The sequence below is a fragment of the Sminthopsis crassicaudata genome, chromosome X (assembly GCF_048593235.1).
Source record: "Sminthopsis crassicaudata isolate SCR6 chromosome X, ASM4859323v1, whole genome shotgun sequence".
NCBI classification, from domain to species: Eukaryota; Metazoa; Chordata; class Mammalia; order Dasyuromorphia; family Dasyuridae; genus Sminthopsis; species Sminthopsis crassicaudata.
The window spans coordinates 4,356,201-4,372,093 of record NC_133623.1 but is presented as its reverse complement, the minus strand read 5'-3'; the positions used below and the strand labels follow the sequence as shown (position 1 = coordinate 4,372,093).

The 15,893-nt window shown below is 54.5% G+C and overlaps 1 protein-coding gene across 1 annotated transcript; it reads left to right on the top strand.

The window, feature by feature from the left end:
* Positions 1 to 472: 472 nt before the first annotated feature.
* On the top strand, positions 473 to 5,438 carry BMP15 (bone morphogenetic protein 15). Its single transcript, XM_074277333.1, has 2 exons — positions 473 to 957; positions 3,452 to 5,438. The coding sequence occupies exons 1-2, from the start codon at positions 651 to 653 to the stop codon at positions 4,282 to 4,284; spliced, it is 1,140 nt and encodes a 379-aa protein (XP_074133434.1). The 5' UTR covers positions 473 to 650; the 3' UTR covers positions 4,285 to 5,438.
* Positions 5,439 to 15,893: the final 10,455 nt, after the last annotated feature.

Here is a 15,893-nt window from a genome sequence, read left to right as displayed (position 1 = left end):
CTAGAACGGAGCAGCCTGGGCTCAGGGGCAGGCCGGAGTGTGGCCGGGTGGGCACCAGCTGCCATTGGTGGCTGGGAAGCCTCAGACTGGGGCTGGGCAGGGCCCAGTCTAGCCTGCTTGCTCATGGGGAGGCTGGGGAGGCTGAGGCCCCTCGGCCTCTCCCCATGTGCCCTCTTTAAAGGAAGAATCAGCCCAGGGGAGGCTCCGGCTCTGAAGCCTTGGGGTGGGGGGGGCTGCCTTGCCCCTTTAGGGAGAGAAGTGAGGAGGCAGAAGCCTTATTTTGAATCCTGAAGGAGCTGGCTTCGGACCTCCAGCCTGCCACACACACACTCCCTAGGGAAACAGCTGTTCCTCTGGGAGAAGCATCACGGACTTTCTGGAGGGAGAGCCAACCACGGGCCTCCTCCCGCCGCAGCCCCTCCCCCTCCCCTCCAGCCGGATCATAAAGAGTAGGGGGGCCAGAAGTAGAATCACCTGAGTGGGGCGCGGCGGGGCGGAGAGCGCGCCTCGCGGACTCCCCCGTGGCCCCTTCCAGGGTACTTGGGTTGGGCCCGGGGCTGAAGGCCCCCCTCACCCCCAGTGCAGCCGCCCGCTAGGTTTCCCCGCAGATCCCCGGCCCCCGCTTTTTCCCGTCCGTGGATCCCGCGAGCATGGGCTGGCCCCTGTGGGCGCTGCTCTTCGGCCTGGGGCTGAGCTCCCCGGCGGGCGCTCGCGCCCGGGATGCCGTGACACCGGCCCAAGTGCCCACGCTGCTGCCCCTGGTCAGGGCGCTTCTGCGCGAAGGCCCCCGGAGCCCCCCCCGACGGCAGCTGGGCCTGGGCCGCCCAGTGCAGTACATGCTGGAGCTGTACCGGCAGAACGCCGATTCGCAGGGGCACCCACGCGGGAACCGCGTCTTCGGCGCCAACGCCGTGAGGCTGCTGAGGCCGGCGGGCCGCCGCGCGCTGCCCCCGCGAGGTGAGTGGGGCAGGAACGGAGGCCGGGGCCGGCAAGCCGGAACGAGCCCTCTTACAGAGGGGGACACTGAGGCACTGGAGGCTGGGGGGCCCAGTTGCTGCGGCACCTTCCCTCCTTTCTTTCCTTCCGCCCCCCCCCTCCCGTCTCAGGCCTACGGGGCCAATACGTGAATCATCCCTTTCCCTGCTGCCCGGAGGGAGGGAGAGCGGCCTGCCACTTCCTAGCTGAAGCGCCCCACCCTGCTCTTGGAAACCCTGGATGAGGTCAGGGAAGAGACGGCCCTCCCTCCCTCCTCCCCGGGGCCTGAGTAGGGCTCCCTCACCCCCGGGGCCCAAGTTGCAGTGGGGGGGGAGGGGGCGAGGAATGAAGGATGTCCGTTAAAAGGCCTGGTCCTGAAAGGCAGGGGTTTAGTGTTCTCAACGCGATTGACGGCTCCCTCTGTTCCCTTGGACCTCCGTTTGCCCATCTGTAAAATGGGAGGGAAAATGCCTGTGCCATGTCCTTTACCTCCCAGAGTGGCTCAGAGCAGACAGTACATCCCAAAGCTTTCGAGTTTGAAAGGCCTTTCTAAGAGTCCTGGTCAAGTAGGAACCGCCAGCTTTGGGCTCCCGTCCTAGGACCCCTCCTGCTGCCAGCTGCTCCATGGCACACCTGGCTTTAGAGGTCCCTAAGCGCTGAGCAGCAGACCAACGATTAACTCAAAGTCATGCTGAAGCTAGCTTCCCTCAACCTCGTGCGGCCAAATGGGGCTGGGAAGCCCCCTTGGCCTCGGGGCACCCTTAGTCTCTGTTATTTGCTCTCGGCCTTCATTGCTACAAGCTACGGAATAGGAGCGCTTTCCTTTTGGGGGCCGACCCCTTCCCAGAAGAAGGTTTCCTAAGCCTCCAACACAAGGCAGAGGATTACAAGGACAAGGGATTCTATCAAAATCCAGTGGTTAAAAAAGATGGGGCAAAAGCAAGTCCCTGGAGGCCAGCTTCATTTAGAATTGCAGGAGACCCTGAGGGCCCCCGACCCCTGCACTTCAGTCCCAGGACCTCAGGAGGAGGAGGGGGGAAGCCAAGTTCACACGGCAAGCCCCTGACTCCCACCTGAAGAGCCCCGGCAGCCTCTGGAGGCCAGCCACACCTGTGCTTGCAAACGCCCCCACACGCTGCAGCCAATTAGTGCGCACTGGCTTGAATTGGGCTGAGGGTGCTTCCGGGACAGGAAGGGGCCTGCAGGCCCCTCAGGAAGGTCGAGCTGGCCTATGGATGAGTCCAAACCCTAGCAAGACTCCCTGTGTGGGGCCTCTGCCCTTGTGGGGCACCCTGGGTAGGAGGGCGGGGGAGAGATCCCCTGCGTCTGTCAGGCTCATCCTAGCTCCGGACCTTGGGCCCAGGGATGCCTGAACTCCCTCAGGAGTTCTTATCTCGGCCCGGAGGCCTTCCCCTGGCTCAGCCACTTGGTGTCAGGGCAGCCTCGGGCTTGGTGGAAAGCTGGCCTCTTGCCCCCAGCTCCCAGGGAGTGGGTGTGGAGAAATCTGGCTGCCTGGGGCTTCAGCTGAGGGAGGCTGGGAGGAGGCTGCCAAGAAGAACTTCAGGCCTGGGGAGAGGCGGCCAGAGGAATGGAGGAAGTGAGGGGCCACTGGGGGGGATAGAGTAGCAGAGGAAGGGTGGAGGCAGGAAGGGGGAAGATGCTTGGGAGTGGAGGTGAGTCACCCCTTCCAGAAAGGGAGAGCACTATGGCCCTAGTGACCTGTCCCCAAAGGCACTTCCTCTCCTGAAGGTTGTGCGGTTGTGATCACAGGGATTACTGACAAGTAATGAGCACTTACAAAAGTGCCAAAAGTGCCTACTATGTGTTAGGAACTGGGGAAGCAGAGTCTGTCTTGAAGGAGCTGACCCTACTAGGGGGAAGTAAACTGTGCCCAAAGGATGGGAGAGGCAGGAACAGGTGGAGGACTCACAAAGGGTCTCGTGGAACTTTGTGTTCCTACCCTGAAGGAGCCTAGGGACTGGAAGAGGTAGAGAGCAGAATGGAGTATGGCCCAGGCCTGGAGGCTCACCAGTATGGAAACATGGCAGAGAGAGGGAGGGCGGGCGCTCCTCCCTTTCCTCACAGAATCATTGATCTTTCTTCTATGTTCTTGTCACATCTTCGGCCACTGCCCAGTTCCCACCAATCTCTTCCTCCTCAAATGATGTCCTGTTCTATTCCATATGTGTGTTACTGGATTCCAGCCATCCTCCCCAAGTACAATGGACGCTGCTGCAGGGCCAGGCTCGTTCTGGGGGGCCCAATGCACATGGGAGCTTGATAAACATTTGTTGACTTGGGCTGTTGTTGACCAGCTGCCTTTGAAGAGAAAGGGAACCCCTCCCCCCAGTGGTACTTGGTGCTGCCCAGGGAAAAGGCCTAATGGAGCCTGGTTAGGTGGACTGGGAGGGGCAACTCCCCCTAGGAGACCGAAGTCTGACTTTCTGTTGTTGCCTCCTTGATTCTCTCCCTGCAGGGCCTTGGTATGTACAAACCCTTGACTTCCTGCTTCAACCAAACCACAAAGTGGACCAGCTGTTGAGGGCTGCCATTACCTACTGCCCTAGTCTCCACCTGTCTCGCTCCCATCTTTCCTGCCATGTGGAACCCCAGGCCCCTAATAGTACCATCCTGCTGGGAGGAGGCCCACCGGGTCTCATCTTGCCCAAGACCTGGGCAGAGATGGATCTCACTAATTACGTTCAACATCAAGTCTGGCCTCAGAAGGGGAGGGGGTTCCTTAGTATCCAGGTCAGGTGTCAACAGCAAGAAAGGATGGAAGTTGGCCTTGGGTGGAGGCAGGCATTGGCCTTCGACACTGCTTTTCTGGTTCTGTATCTCAATAATACCTTTAAGAATGTGCCACAAATTGGGCCGCAAAAATTTCTGGTGGAGGAGCCCGGGGAAGCAGATCCCCTGGCCTTGGCCCTGACCCGGCGGGTGCGTCAGGTGGGCCCTGTGAGATCTGAGATGCCTCGCCGCTCGCAGGAGCAGACCCACTGTGCTCTCTACCCTTTCCAAGTCAGCTTCTCCCAGCTGGGCTGGGACAGCTGGGTCATTGCCCCCCGCCGGTACAACCTCAACTACTGCAAGGGGACCTGCCCATGGATGCTACACTCTGGCCTCCACTCACCCAACCATGCCATCATTCAGAACCTTATCAACACCATGGTGGACAGGAGTGTCCCCCGGTCCTCGTGCGTACCTTACAAGTACACGCCCATCAGCGTCCTGCTGATCGAGGCCAGCGGCAGCATCCTGTACAAAGAATTTGAAGACATGATTGCCGAGTCCTGTACCTGCAGGTGAGCATGGAAGCCAGGAGGCTTCTGCTTGCTTGTTGCCATCCATCTCAAAAAGCGGCGCTCCCTTCACTGATCCTTAGACTCTGTTCCACTCTTCACCTTGCCAGGCCCTGTCATTTTTTTCATACTTTTTCTGCTCACCTCACTTATTCCCATGATAGACTGAAAAACTAAACCCAGGCTTGAGCCTGGCTGATACCTAATGTCTTGGGACCCAGTTCCTTTGGGAGTCCTGCTTCCTTCTGCTTCCTGTTGATGAGAAGCCATCTTGCCTAAAGAATCCTCAGGACTGGTACGGTAGAAGTGGCTGGACAACGCGGCCCGGAGTTCCAGAGTCAAAGCCACCAGACTTGTCAGGAATACAGACCTGGTGAGGGGATGAGGCAGGAAGTCCATGTTTTTAAGCCCCCCTTCTCCCCACCCCGGGGAGGAGGCAGAGTTCTTGACACTCGTGGCTCTTGCATCTGTTCTGGACCATCAGCTTTTGCTTTGGCCCTGGCTGGGCTTTCAGAGCTACTGCCTGGGCCCTCGTGGTCCTTTCCTTTCTTCTCCAGGATGTAGAAAGAAGTGGGCTGAGGGGAGAATTCCTGGTTTGACTTGGGATTGATTGTTTATGGGGTTCACTTCTCTCCAACCCATGTGTATTGCGAGGGGTGAGGGGGGAAGAGGGAATGAGCAGCTCAATTGCTTCCTCTCATCTTTTAAAAGAAAAATGTCTAGGACAGTAAACTTCACTGAATATTTTATGTACAAGTAAAGTCAGCCCACTGGGTGCCAGCCTTAGGGGAAGTGGGGAGGGCCCCGAAGCGGGCCATTTCAGGATAGGGTGGAAGGTCCACTGTGCTAGGCCGAGGTGAAGGGCACACAGTAGTGCAGACTTGCTGTAAATTTTAAACTTTAAGGCCAAGGGCCATGGCTATAAGCCTGGCACTTCCTTGAAATTCTGACACCACTTGGGCTGGGTTGAAGGGCCTGCTTGAGATGGGGCTCTTGTGTACGAGGGCCCCATCTCAAGCAGGCCCCTTATCCACAGCTTGGGGAGGAGAGCCAGGGGTAGGCACTGCCTGTACCAGGTGGCCTGTTTTTTTCTGACAGTAAATATTCAAAGAAGAGTTTTCTATTTTTGTGCTGTAATAAATTAACTTTTGCATAAGAAAAGATTGACCTTTCTTGACTTTGGAGTTGGTGGTGGTGGCGGCGGTGGTGGTGGCCAGTTGGTGGGGGGGAGGCCTTTGTCTCTTTCAGCTGGATGAGCTGGGCATCTTTTGCAACTCTGCTCCTAACCTTTGGAACTTGCGACCCTCTATTAGCCTTCAAGTGATTCTGGTGACCCATCCTAGGCAGAACTGTACTTATTTTTGAGGGGGTAGGAAAAGTGGAGGCCATGGTTCAGATTTGCAAACCAAATCTACATTGATTTGGTTCAGTCCAGCTGGCAGGGATGAGCACAGTCAGTCATGATGGACCCATGAAAAGCGACAGGTCCCTCGCTTCAGAGGATCCCTGCCATTGATGGAGAATTGAACCCTCTTCCCATCAGGCATGTCAAGAAAGAGGGCAAGGGGTCTGTGAGGGATGAGAGCTACATTCTGGAAGAGGCCGAGGCTGATGCCAGTCTTGGGAGGGGAGATACGTAGGCTTGAGTCCATGGCTCCCGCAAGTTGACTAGAGGTTCCTGGGCTTTCAAGTCAACAAATGGCAAGACCCTAACCGTATGCCAGGTATACAAAGACAGGAAATAGTCATTGCCCTTGAGGAGTTCTTGCTGAGCCAAGCAGGTCCCGGTGCTAGCTTGCCAACTACGGCGACCTGGGTTCAAATGCCTCCACCTCCTTACTAGCAGTCATGTGATCTCTGAGCCACCATGTCCTCGTGTAACTTAAGAGGATAGAACCCAATGCCTTCAGAGGTCCCTCTGGCCTGATTTGCTTCCTGCGCCTCTAAAGGCGGAGCCACACAAGCGTACTTTAGGCTAGGCTGAGACCTCGTGGCACCAAAAGCCTGGGAGCCCAGTGGGTGCCCATCAGGGAAGGGGAACAGAAAAGAGGGGGAGACTGCTCTGAACAGATGCAGAGGAAAGGGAAGAAAACCTGGCAGACTTCATGACGACAGCCATTAGGAAAGGAGCCAACCCAAGTTGAAGAGATGAGAAAATGTGGGAGGGGGTTATCTAGGTGCAGATCTTGTGGGAGATAATGGCAATAAAGCCCCAAAGCTGGCATTGGATCCCGGTTTGGCCATGGCTCACTTCTATCATCTTGGGCAAGTCACTTAGCTCCTTTGAGTTTGTTCTTCTGTAAGTTACAAATCTAGGTGACTGGGGGGTGGTCTCAACAGAGTAGGGTTTGGAATGGGGATGAGGTGGGGGGGTTGAGGAGTACATAGTAGAGACCACGAATGCCATCCGTGGCATGTTGAGCCATACTAAAAGGTGTCTGACAGGCTGCAGTCATTGGATTGGGGAGCCATCTCTTGGCTTTTTTCCCATGACCCCATCTCAAATCTGAGCCAACGCGTTTCTGGTGGAGCTCACGAGCGTCGGGTCACAGGTGCTGCAAAATGCACATGTCTGTTCAGAACCGGGGCCGAAGTTGGGAGACGAAACCCAGCAAGTGCCCCCAGAAAAACCTCCACTTCACCACATGTTTGATTTTTGGTCAGGGTGTTCAGAAACCTTTTACAGCTGCCAAATTTGTGCTGCCCCTTACAGGGTCCCAACTGGGAGTTTAAGAAGCTTTGAGCCGTCATTGCCTCAAGAAGGCAACGGAACCCACAGGTGCAGAGGAGATCACCAAGGAAGGTGATGTGAAGAGAGGAGAAAGGAGGTGCAGGAAGGGGAGAGGGGAGATCTGGGACCAAAGTGGAGGAGCTGTGGCGAGGAGAAGAGCCACTGCTTCCTCAGAGACTGGAGCAAAGGAGGAGGGGTGGGGGGAAGTGTTGGGGAGTTTGAAGGTCTGAAATAAGGGAGTTTGTGGCAGGGAACTCTGGGGCCTAGGAAGGGGGAGTTTGGGATAGTGTTGAATTCCTGGATCTGACGCTGCAGAAACCAAGCACACGTGTTAGAGCTAGACTGAGTCTCAAGGAGACAGAGAAGGGACCGCATGCCCCCTAAAAAGGGCTGAGCCACAAGAGTCAGTCCCTTGTTGTGGAAGGTTCCCAGAAAGGAGCAAGAGGTAGCTCTGGAACAGTGAGCAATGGAGCTGGGATATGGGGGAGCACACTTGGGTCTTGTCAGCCAATAAGAGGAAGAGCCAAGGATGGAAGCAGATGGGGGGATGGAGACAGGGCCCCCCAGAGGTGGACCTTTCTGAGGGCAGTTTGAACCACGGTGTTATGAATCTGGAATGATGTCAGTGACTGTGGGGAGGATGGCACTTATGGAGGCAAGGGGGAGAGATGGCTAACCCCAGTGTTTCCGACTTTTGTTGCCTGTGGGGGAAGATAAAAGAAGCCTGAGTCCCCTGGCCCATTTCTGGAGACTGGAGCAAAGTGGCATCTAACCTAATATTCTCCCAGGAAATCGGGGTTTGAACAAAATGAGCCAAATTCTGAGGCTTCCCAGGGAAACTCCAGGGAGGGGAAAGATGAACTGGGGGGGTGATTTTTGAGAAGCTCTCAAGATTGCATCATGTCCATGAAAACCCAGAGCCTGTGGGTCACACAAAGGCAATTCTGGACATCCTAGGGTACATCAAGGCATAAAGATATTCTGAGTCTTAAGATCCCGTAGCCCCTTCTGACTAATGAGGGTCTTTGTCCCAAGACCGGATCTTGGCCCAGGCCACTGGAGGGCTCGGTGTTCCTGCCCGTTCTGCTTAGCTCAGCAATCTGAAGGCCAACCTGGAGTGTGGTCAATACCCCTGAAACGAGAGGGCTGGGGAAAAGACTGAGAGGTGAGGACGGGCTGCTGGCAGGGCAAGGCAGGGCAGGGGTGAGCAATTGCCCAACACCAGCCATGTCTCAAATATTTGAACATGTCCTGCAACCTAGTGGGGGATGGGCCGAGCCACTTATATGAAGGAGAAGGACTGGGTTCTGGGACCGCAGAAGGCCAGAGCAGAGACAGGCTGCACTGCCATTGATCCAGCCTGGGCCATCTGACCATGAAGAGGCTGCTCCTGGTGGTCTCTGTGCTGTTCCTGCTTCTACCTGGGCAGCAGGTGGGTCTGGTTTGGGGGAATTAGAGAATGGCAGGGCTGCCAGGGATCTTGAAGGGCATCGAGTCCAACCGCCCAATTTCCAGAGAAGGAAACTGAGGGCTAGGTAGGAAAACTTAGGGCAACAGACTGGCAGAGCAAGGAGGAAAGAATTGTTGGTCTAACTTTCCTGCCTCATTGCAAAGAGAGAACTAAGGACCTGACAGGCCCCAGCCAAACAGAAGCAAAATGCTCTTGGAACCCCTTCTGGACAGCCCCGCCAAGCCCAGGGCACCGACTCGGACGGTGTTTTCACATCCAGAAGTCTCCAAATGACCATTTACGTTCACTTTGAGTTTTTCCACACCCCAGAGGCAGCATGATGGAGTTGGCTTTGGAGTTTGGGGACCTGGGTTCAAATTTCACCTTAGACACTCACTAGCTCAGTGACCCTGGGAGTCTCAGGCCTTACAGCCATATGGAAAACAGTGGTCACAGGTTACACACAAGATGTGTTTTACAAGCCTTAAAGCAAGACATTAGGCCAAATTATGATTATTCTTGCCACCTTTTTTTTTTGGTCTGGACCTGGCATTTCTTCGGTGAAGGGAACTCCTGGTGTGGACTTCTCTCCACGGATACAGAGAGATGCCCCAGTGGCTCTCTCAGTGGACCACTGAGAGCTAAGCCGACTTGGCAGTGGTCTGCCAAGTTAGGATGTGGCTGTCAGAGGCTCCCCTTGAACCTGGGCCTTCCTGCCTCCAGGGCCAGCTCCTCTACCTTCCATTTTCAATAGTATCACGGTTAGATCATCAAGGCCCTTTTAGGAATGCCCCCTCATCCTCTCAGCCAAATGAACAAACCTAAGGTGCAGCAACTGGGGCTGCTCACTAGCCCCTAGTCGTCACATCTTTAGTGGAGAAACAAGGGAGGATAGGACTGGAGGGTCACTTGTTGGGTAGGTGATACCATAGGAAGAAGCCGTGTCCAAGGCAAGAACCTGAAGGAATGGGGCGGAGCCCCCCTCCCACAACTTGTCCTGGGCTTCACAAAGCTCCTGGTTGGGCAACGGGGCTGGGATAATGTGGGCAGCTGGAGCAAGCGGCTTCCTGAGCTTGGCTCTGTTCCCGGGTCCCGGAGGGAGAGAATGCGCTTGTTAAAAACGCACTTGTCAATGCTTGGCCTCTGGAGTATTTTTTATGAGAGTCTAATCCCTGAGGGAGAGGTTTTGTTTGAAAATGGAATTTGAGGGTGCAGATTGGACAGCTCCCAGAGAATTCGGGAGCTTCACTTTTGCGCAAAAGCCTTGGGCTCAGAAATCCAGGCCTTCTCATTTCTCTCGGAGCCCGAGTCCTAGACAAACTCAGAGCTAAAAGCCTTGTACCTAGAAGCTTCCTAATCATTTCACCTTCATCGCAGAAGGACCGGGTGGCTGCCCACTTCCTCACAGCAGGACCAGGTGGCTGCCCACTTCCTCACAGAAACTAGCATAGAGTCTTTCTTGCATATTATAGGGGCTACTCTAAGTGAACTAACCTTTCTAGGCCCTCTGGGAGATACAGAGGCTAGGACTGGGTCTCAACCTTCAAGAACCTTACAAACTAAGAATACGCCAACTTTAGGGGGAAGGTACGACAGAGAGTCAGCTTTCTCAACTTCAAATATGCAGAACCTCAAGCCAGAATCATTTAAGAATTGTCAGAAACCCATACTCTCTAAGGACGAAGGGACCTCTGACCCAGATAGCAAATTTGAACACCCAACAGGTGCAGCTAGGTGACCCAGTGGATACAGTCCTGGGCTTGGAATCAAATCCAGCCTCAAATACTTCCTAGCTGTTTGACCCTAAGCAAGTCACATCACTCTGTTTGCCTCAGTTTCTCCTTTGTAAAATGAGCCAGCTCAAGAAATGGCAAGTCACTCCAGGATTTGTTTAAAAAAAAAAAAAACCAAGGAGGGTCACAAAGAGTCAGACAAGAATGAAATCACAGACACCCAGAGGGTTTGAACTGGTCACTTTCTGCAGCACTTCTTCCACCCACTCCCACTCCCAGCAAAAAAAAAAATGCACTTTCAAGACAATTTGTGCTAGAAACATTGTGACAATAACTCAAATATTGGTCCCAAATTGGTCCCAACTGACCCCAATCCTGCCTTCTCCAGGCTCAGCATCCGCAGCCCCTTCATCTGATAGCTGTACAACTCAGTTTCCACAGAGAGCCAGACTGTAGCAAAGGAGTCACGGGGAGATTAGGCAAAGCCCTGCTGGACTCTGGGCGGGGTCTCACTTCCAGAGGAGGGAGAGCACCCATAGCTTCCTTGCTTGCCTTTGTGGTAGATGGGCTCTTCTCTTCTTCCTCCTCCCCTTCCTCCTCTTCTTCATCCTTTTTCTTTTTCCTCTCCCTCCCCCTCCTTTTCCTCCTCCTCCCTTTTTCCTCCTCTTCCCCTTTCCTTTCCTCCTTCTCCTCTCCCCTATTCTTTCCTTTCTCCTCCTCCTTTTTCTCCTCCTTTTCTTCCTCTCCCCCATTCTTTTCTTCTTCCTCCTCCTCTCTCTCCTCTTCTTCCCCTTTCCTTTCCTCCTCCTCCTCTCCCCTATTCTTTCCTTTCTCCTCCTCCTTTTTCTCCTCCTTCTCTTCCTCTCTCCCATTCTCTTCCTCCTCCTCTCTCTCCTCTTCTTTCCCTTTCCTTTCCTCCTCCTCCTCTCCCCTATTCTTTCCTTTCTCCTCCTTCTTTTTCTCCTCCTTCTCTTCCTCTCTCCCATTCTCTTCCTCCTCCTCCATCCCCAACTTCAGTTCGTCCCCAAGTTTTCATGGATTGTGTCTGCCCCCCGCAAAGCTAGAGCACCCCCCAACTCTGTAGTCTCCTTGGTGGGGGGGCCTCGACAGGCCTGCTGCTGGCAGCTGGGGATGGCTCCCGGCCAGGGGAGCCGCCCTCCTGCCCTCCCTTTTCCTTCCGTTTCTCTTTCAGTTTGGAACAAGCCTTCCCGGGGCCCGGGAGGCAGCAGCTAGGGGAACGGGAGAGGCCGGGCAGAGGCTCTGCAGCCCCGGGTAGAGGCACAGACTCCACTAATGGCTTTCTGAGGGGAGGGATCTGCTGGATTCTCCCTTGAGTCCCATTTTCAACCGATGACTTGCTGGGAGGGGAGGGGGGAGAGGTCACCCAACTGGTTAATGGCAGAGACTGGGCTTGGACCCGGGGCTCCAGCAGACTGCGCCAGACGCAGAGTGGAGGGAGGGGAACCGAGACTCCAGGCTGTGACCCAGCTGTGGGAGACAGAGGCTTGAGTGTTCAAGTCTGCTGGGAGGGGGGGCCAAAGACTGGGGGGGCCTGGCGGGGGGGAGGGGGGGCAGGTGAGGCAGGCTGAGGAATTCACCCGGGGTGTGGTTGCCTAGCTCCCCAAGCGCTGAGCTCAGTTAGCTGGTGGGGCCCTCTGCATTTCTCCGCCCTGGGGCAAAGGCCCGTCACCCCACCCAAATTTGGGCTTTGACAGACGTATAAAACCTCTCTCCATCCATTGAACAATCCTGCAGTCATGACTGTCAGCACGAATTTAAAATCCAGGAGGAAATGCCATCATAGGAAAACGTGGAGTAGCAGAGGGAAGCAGCCCACTTTGGTGCCTCTTTCCTCCTAAAGAGCCCTTTCCATCACAATCTCTCCTCTGAGGACCCCCCCACCCCCCCCAGAACATCTAGAGGCCATCAATACCACTGAAAGCCAAAGGAAAGCAATCATTTCCCCAGCACTGAGGGGACCTTTGCAGCTCAGTGGGCAGTTCGCAGGCCCACTCCTGGGAAACACAAATTGTTGCAGTTTCCCATGTTTCCTTGGGTGCTCAAGGGTCCACCTGTCTGTCCCTATCATAAAGCTTAGTCCTTTTCTAAATTCTCATTCTAATTTTGTTCTAAAATGAGACCAAAGAAAGCCTTTCTTTTTGCATCACATATCCCGTTGGGACTATTGCCACAGGGAGAGATGTGTCTGCTTTGTGATTGCAGGTCGCGGCAACTCCCATGAGGGACAAAGGGGCCTCTGAACATGGGGCCGAGGTGGAAACTTTGACTGGGGACACTTCTCCTGGGCTGCCCCTGCTTCGTCGGGTGGCCCGGATGACCCCATTCTGGAGATCACTGGGCTACAAGCCTTCCCGTACCCATTGCTTACGGGACCTGGAGTGTATCAGCAAATACTGCAGGTGAGTGGCTCCAGCCCCGAGGGATGGTGGGGGACGAGAAAGTGGGCCCAGACCCATCTATATTTGAAGGCCTTGCCGCCTGAGCCTTTGAGAGCCCATGGTCTCTGGATCAGGTGGGCTTTGCTGGATACTCTATAAACTCGCACATAAATCTTGCACAAGGTCCACATTTTCTTGATAGGTATCATGCCAAGTAGTGCCCCTGGCACCAAGTGGGCACTGGGTGGTAATTGTCTTGGGAGCTGTCCCAAAAGGGGGCAGGCAGTTATGGGAAATGGAAACATTTCCTCCCGAGAGCTTCGAGCATAGACTTCAAGCAGAGTGAGGAAAGCAAAAAGCTAATGTAGACCCACAGGAAATCCCAGGAAGCATCTCAGAGGACAGAGCGATCCAGTTTGGCTAAAGTGTAATATATGTGCTGGGGAACTGACTTCAAGTTCCATATTATCTTGGACAAATTACTTTTCTTCTCTAGGGTTGTGTCTGTCCAAATGACTTCTGATCCCAAGACTGCTTGGGATTTGGTTCTGCTTAGTTGGTAACAGGGAGCCATTAAAGGTGTTTGAGCAGAGGAGTAATGTAACCTGATGGGAAATTATTTTATCAGCAGTATGGAAGAATAGCTTGGAGGAAAGGTCTTCCTTTGTCAGTCATGTAGTCGGCTTAGTTCTTTCCAAATTCTTATTCTAACTTTGTTCTAAAACAAGGCCAAAGAATGCCATTTTTACAAGACACTGGACCTTGGAGACCATTGCCATAGTGCAGGCAGCTGGGACAGAGGGTACAGTTTAGATGATCCTGAGCCCCAGTTCTGGGGTTCTTAGGGACAAAGGCTTCCCAGGGGGCCCAGCTCACTCTCGACTTTTTCTTGACAGGAATGGTTTCTGCTCAAGACCCCATTTGGAATCCTGAAGCTGTGGAAGCCGAGGCTACTTAAGCACCAGAAGCCACCTGAGCCGTTCCCCCCCCCAACCTAGCCCCCACTTCATTTGTGGGGTCTGAGTATCTTCTCCTTGCTTTACTTCAGTGTGTGTGATATCTGCCTTTTCCTAAGCTTTTGGAACAGAGGGGTAGTCACACCCATTCTCTTTGCCCCCGTGTCCCCCAGTCTGAATCCTGCCCTTGGAAAAAGCCCCCAGACCCTATTTGGAGAGGCCCAATGGCCAATGCCTTTCTGTGTAGGGCTGTGTCCTGAAGGAGATGGCTTCTAGCCAGTGAGGTACGAAGCCACAACTAGGCCGTGGTACCCAGGCCTTTGTCCTAGAATGCTGAGATTGAGAGGGTGATAGCTGCCTTTGCTCTCCTTTGATAGTGTAGAAACAACTGAACTTAGCATCTGATTAATAAGAATAATTAGTGAAAAATCCAAAGCTACCAGTTGATGTCGGGCTTCCCCTCACTAGCTACAACCAAGGTGATTGTTCCCCCTAGCCCCAACTGCCCCCAGCTTGATCTCCTCAGAAGCAGCTGCAGGGAATCCCCAGGGCTCAGTACATGACAAGGCTTTCTCTCTCCATTTGGGGTAGCGCCCCCCAGGGGGCTTTGTGCCCCAGTAGATCTCCCTCCCACAAATGAATTTGTCACAAAAGCTTGATTTGAGGTACTCGTCCAGGTTGCTTGTTTCGGGCACCAAAAGAGCCTTATTAGGGAGGAGCCCGGGGCCCTGGGAGGGGGGAGATTTACTGCTGCCTCCAGAGACCCCAAGATAATCCATATAGGAGAGGGTAGGGGAACCCTGGTATGTGCCTGCTGCTGACTGGTCAGTGAGGGAGGAGGGAGGGATTTGGGGAGAGAGTCACCTGTAAATTGTCCCCTGCCACCAAGGCAAAGCCCAGCCCTACTTCCATAGCCCTGCTACCCAGGCTGTTCTCTGCTCATCTCTAGTGGTCCTGAAAGTGCGTTGTAAAAGGTCATTTCTTTTATGGGAGGGGGAGGTAGGTGATTTTCCCAGACTTCCCTGCCCCAAGAAAAAATGGTTTAGATAGCATGTGGGCAAAGATGCACCAGCTCTGTTCCTTCCTGGCCCAGACTGTGTGAATGAGCTAGTCCTTAGAGACCTATACCTTCATTGTGACCTTGTCCTCCTCTGTGATGTGCTCAGGTGGGAGGATGCTGAATAAAGTCTGCCATGAACTTTATGCACGTTGTCTCCCTGGGGCCCAGCTGTGCTTGCTGGGGGGGTCCTGCTGCTCTCCTGGCCCCTGGCTTCCACACCCCAACTGGCTCTGTGGCCCACAGCAAGATCCCCAATAATAACACCTGGACCCCCCGCCTCCCGTGGGCCTTAATGTTCCAAAGGATGGCTGGCTCTGGGATGTTCCCTCCATGGATCCAGATCCCAGTCCATCCCTGCCTGTCTTACCCAGATCCAGCCATGTCCTCCCAGCAGCAGGTCCACCCAAAGCAGTGGCTTCCCTCACCCACTCCTGAGGTCAGGAGAATGCCAACGGCCCTGCCATCTGCTGGCATGCCCTCTCAACAGCCCATCTTGCTCTTCGGTGACATGTGCTTCCCCAGAAGAAGCCCTGGCTTATAATGTGCTGTAGTGTCCCCCTGCTCACTCCGTGGGGGGGGCACTTTATAGCCTGGAGAGTGAGAATAGTTAATATAATAAGCTCTGATCAGTAGGGTGTCCCCAAGACATGCTGCCTGTCCCTGCCACTGCTAGAGGTGTCCCCTTTGAGTTGAGTTTGTTTTCAGGGTGCCTCTGCTTAGGAGGGGACACGGAGGCCCACTATCATGCTAGCTAACTATAATTAACAAGTAGAGCCCTTAGGGGTGGATATTGGGGGAGGGGTCATGAGGGACAGCCCTGAAATGCCAAGCCAGGCGCTGCCAGGGTAGCCAGAGAATAGTTCCTGGAAAAGGTCAGTGAGCCTCAAAGAGCAGAAGGGTCTCTGTGAGGCTGTCTAGTCCAACCCTGGGGCAAGGGGAATCGAGGCCCTGGAAAGAGGATGCGGCTTGAGCCAGAGACTATCAGAGCCGAGATCCGGGAGCAATTGTTCAGTTCCTAGCAACATAGCTGCCTCGGCTACACCGGCTTGGACAGGGCCGGCTACTCTACTGAAACGCTAACCCACACACCGGGAAGGCTCAAAGGACTTAACACAAGACTTAAATCCTCTTCACTGCATCTCAGCAAAACCTAGCATGTTCACAGGGCAAAGAGACCTCAGCAGCCATCTGCCCTGGGTGCTGGGAGCCTGCCCAGGGTGGGGGTGCCCTGGCTGCCTAAAACACACTTAAGAGGGCTTTTCTGGTTGGAAACTCCAGTCCCCTGGT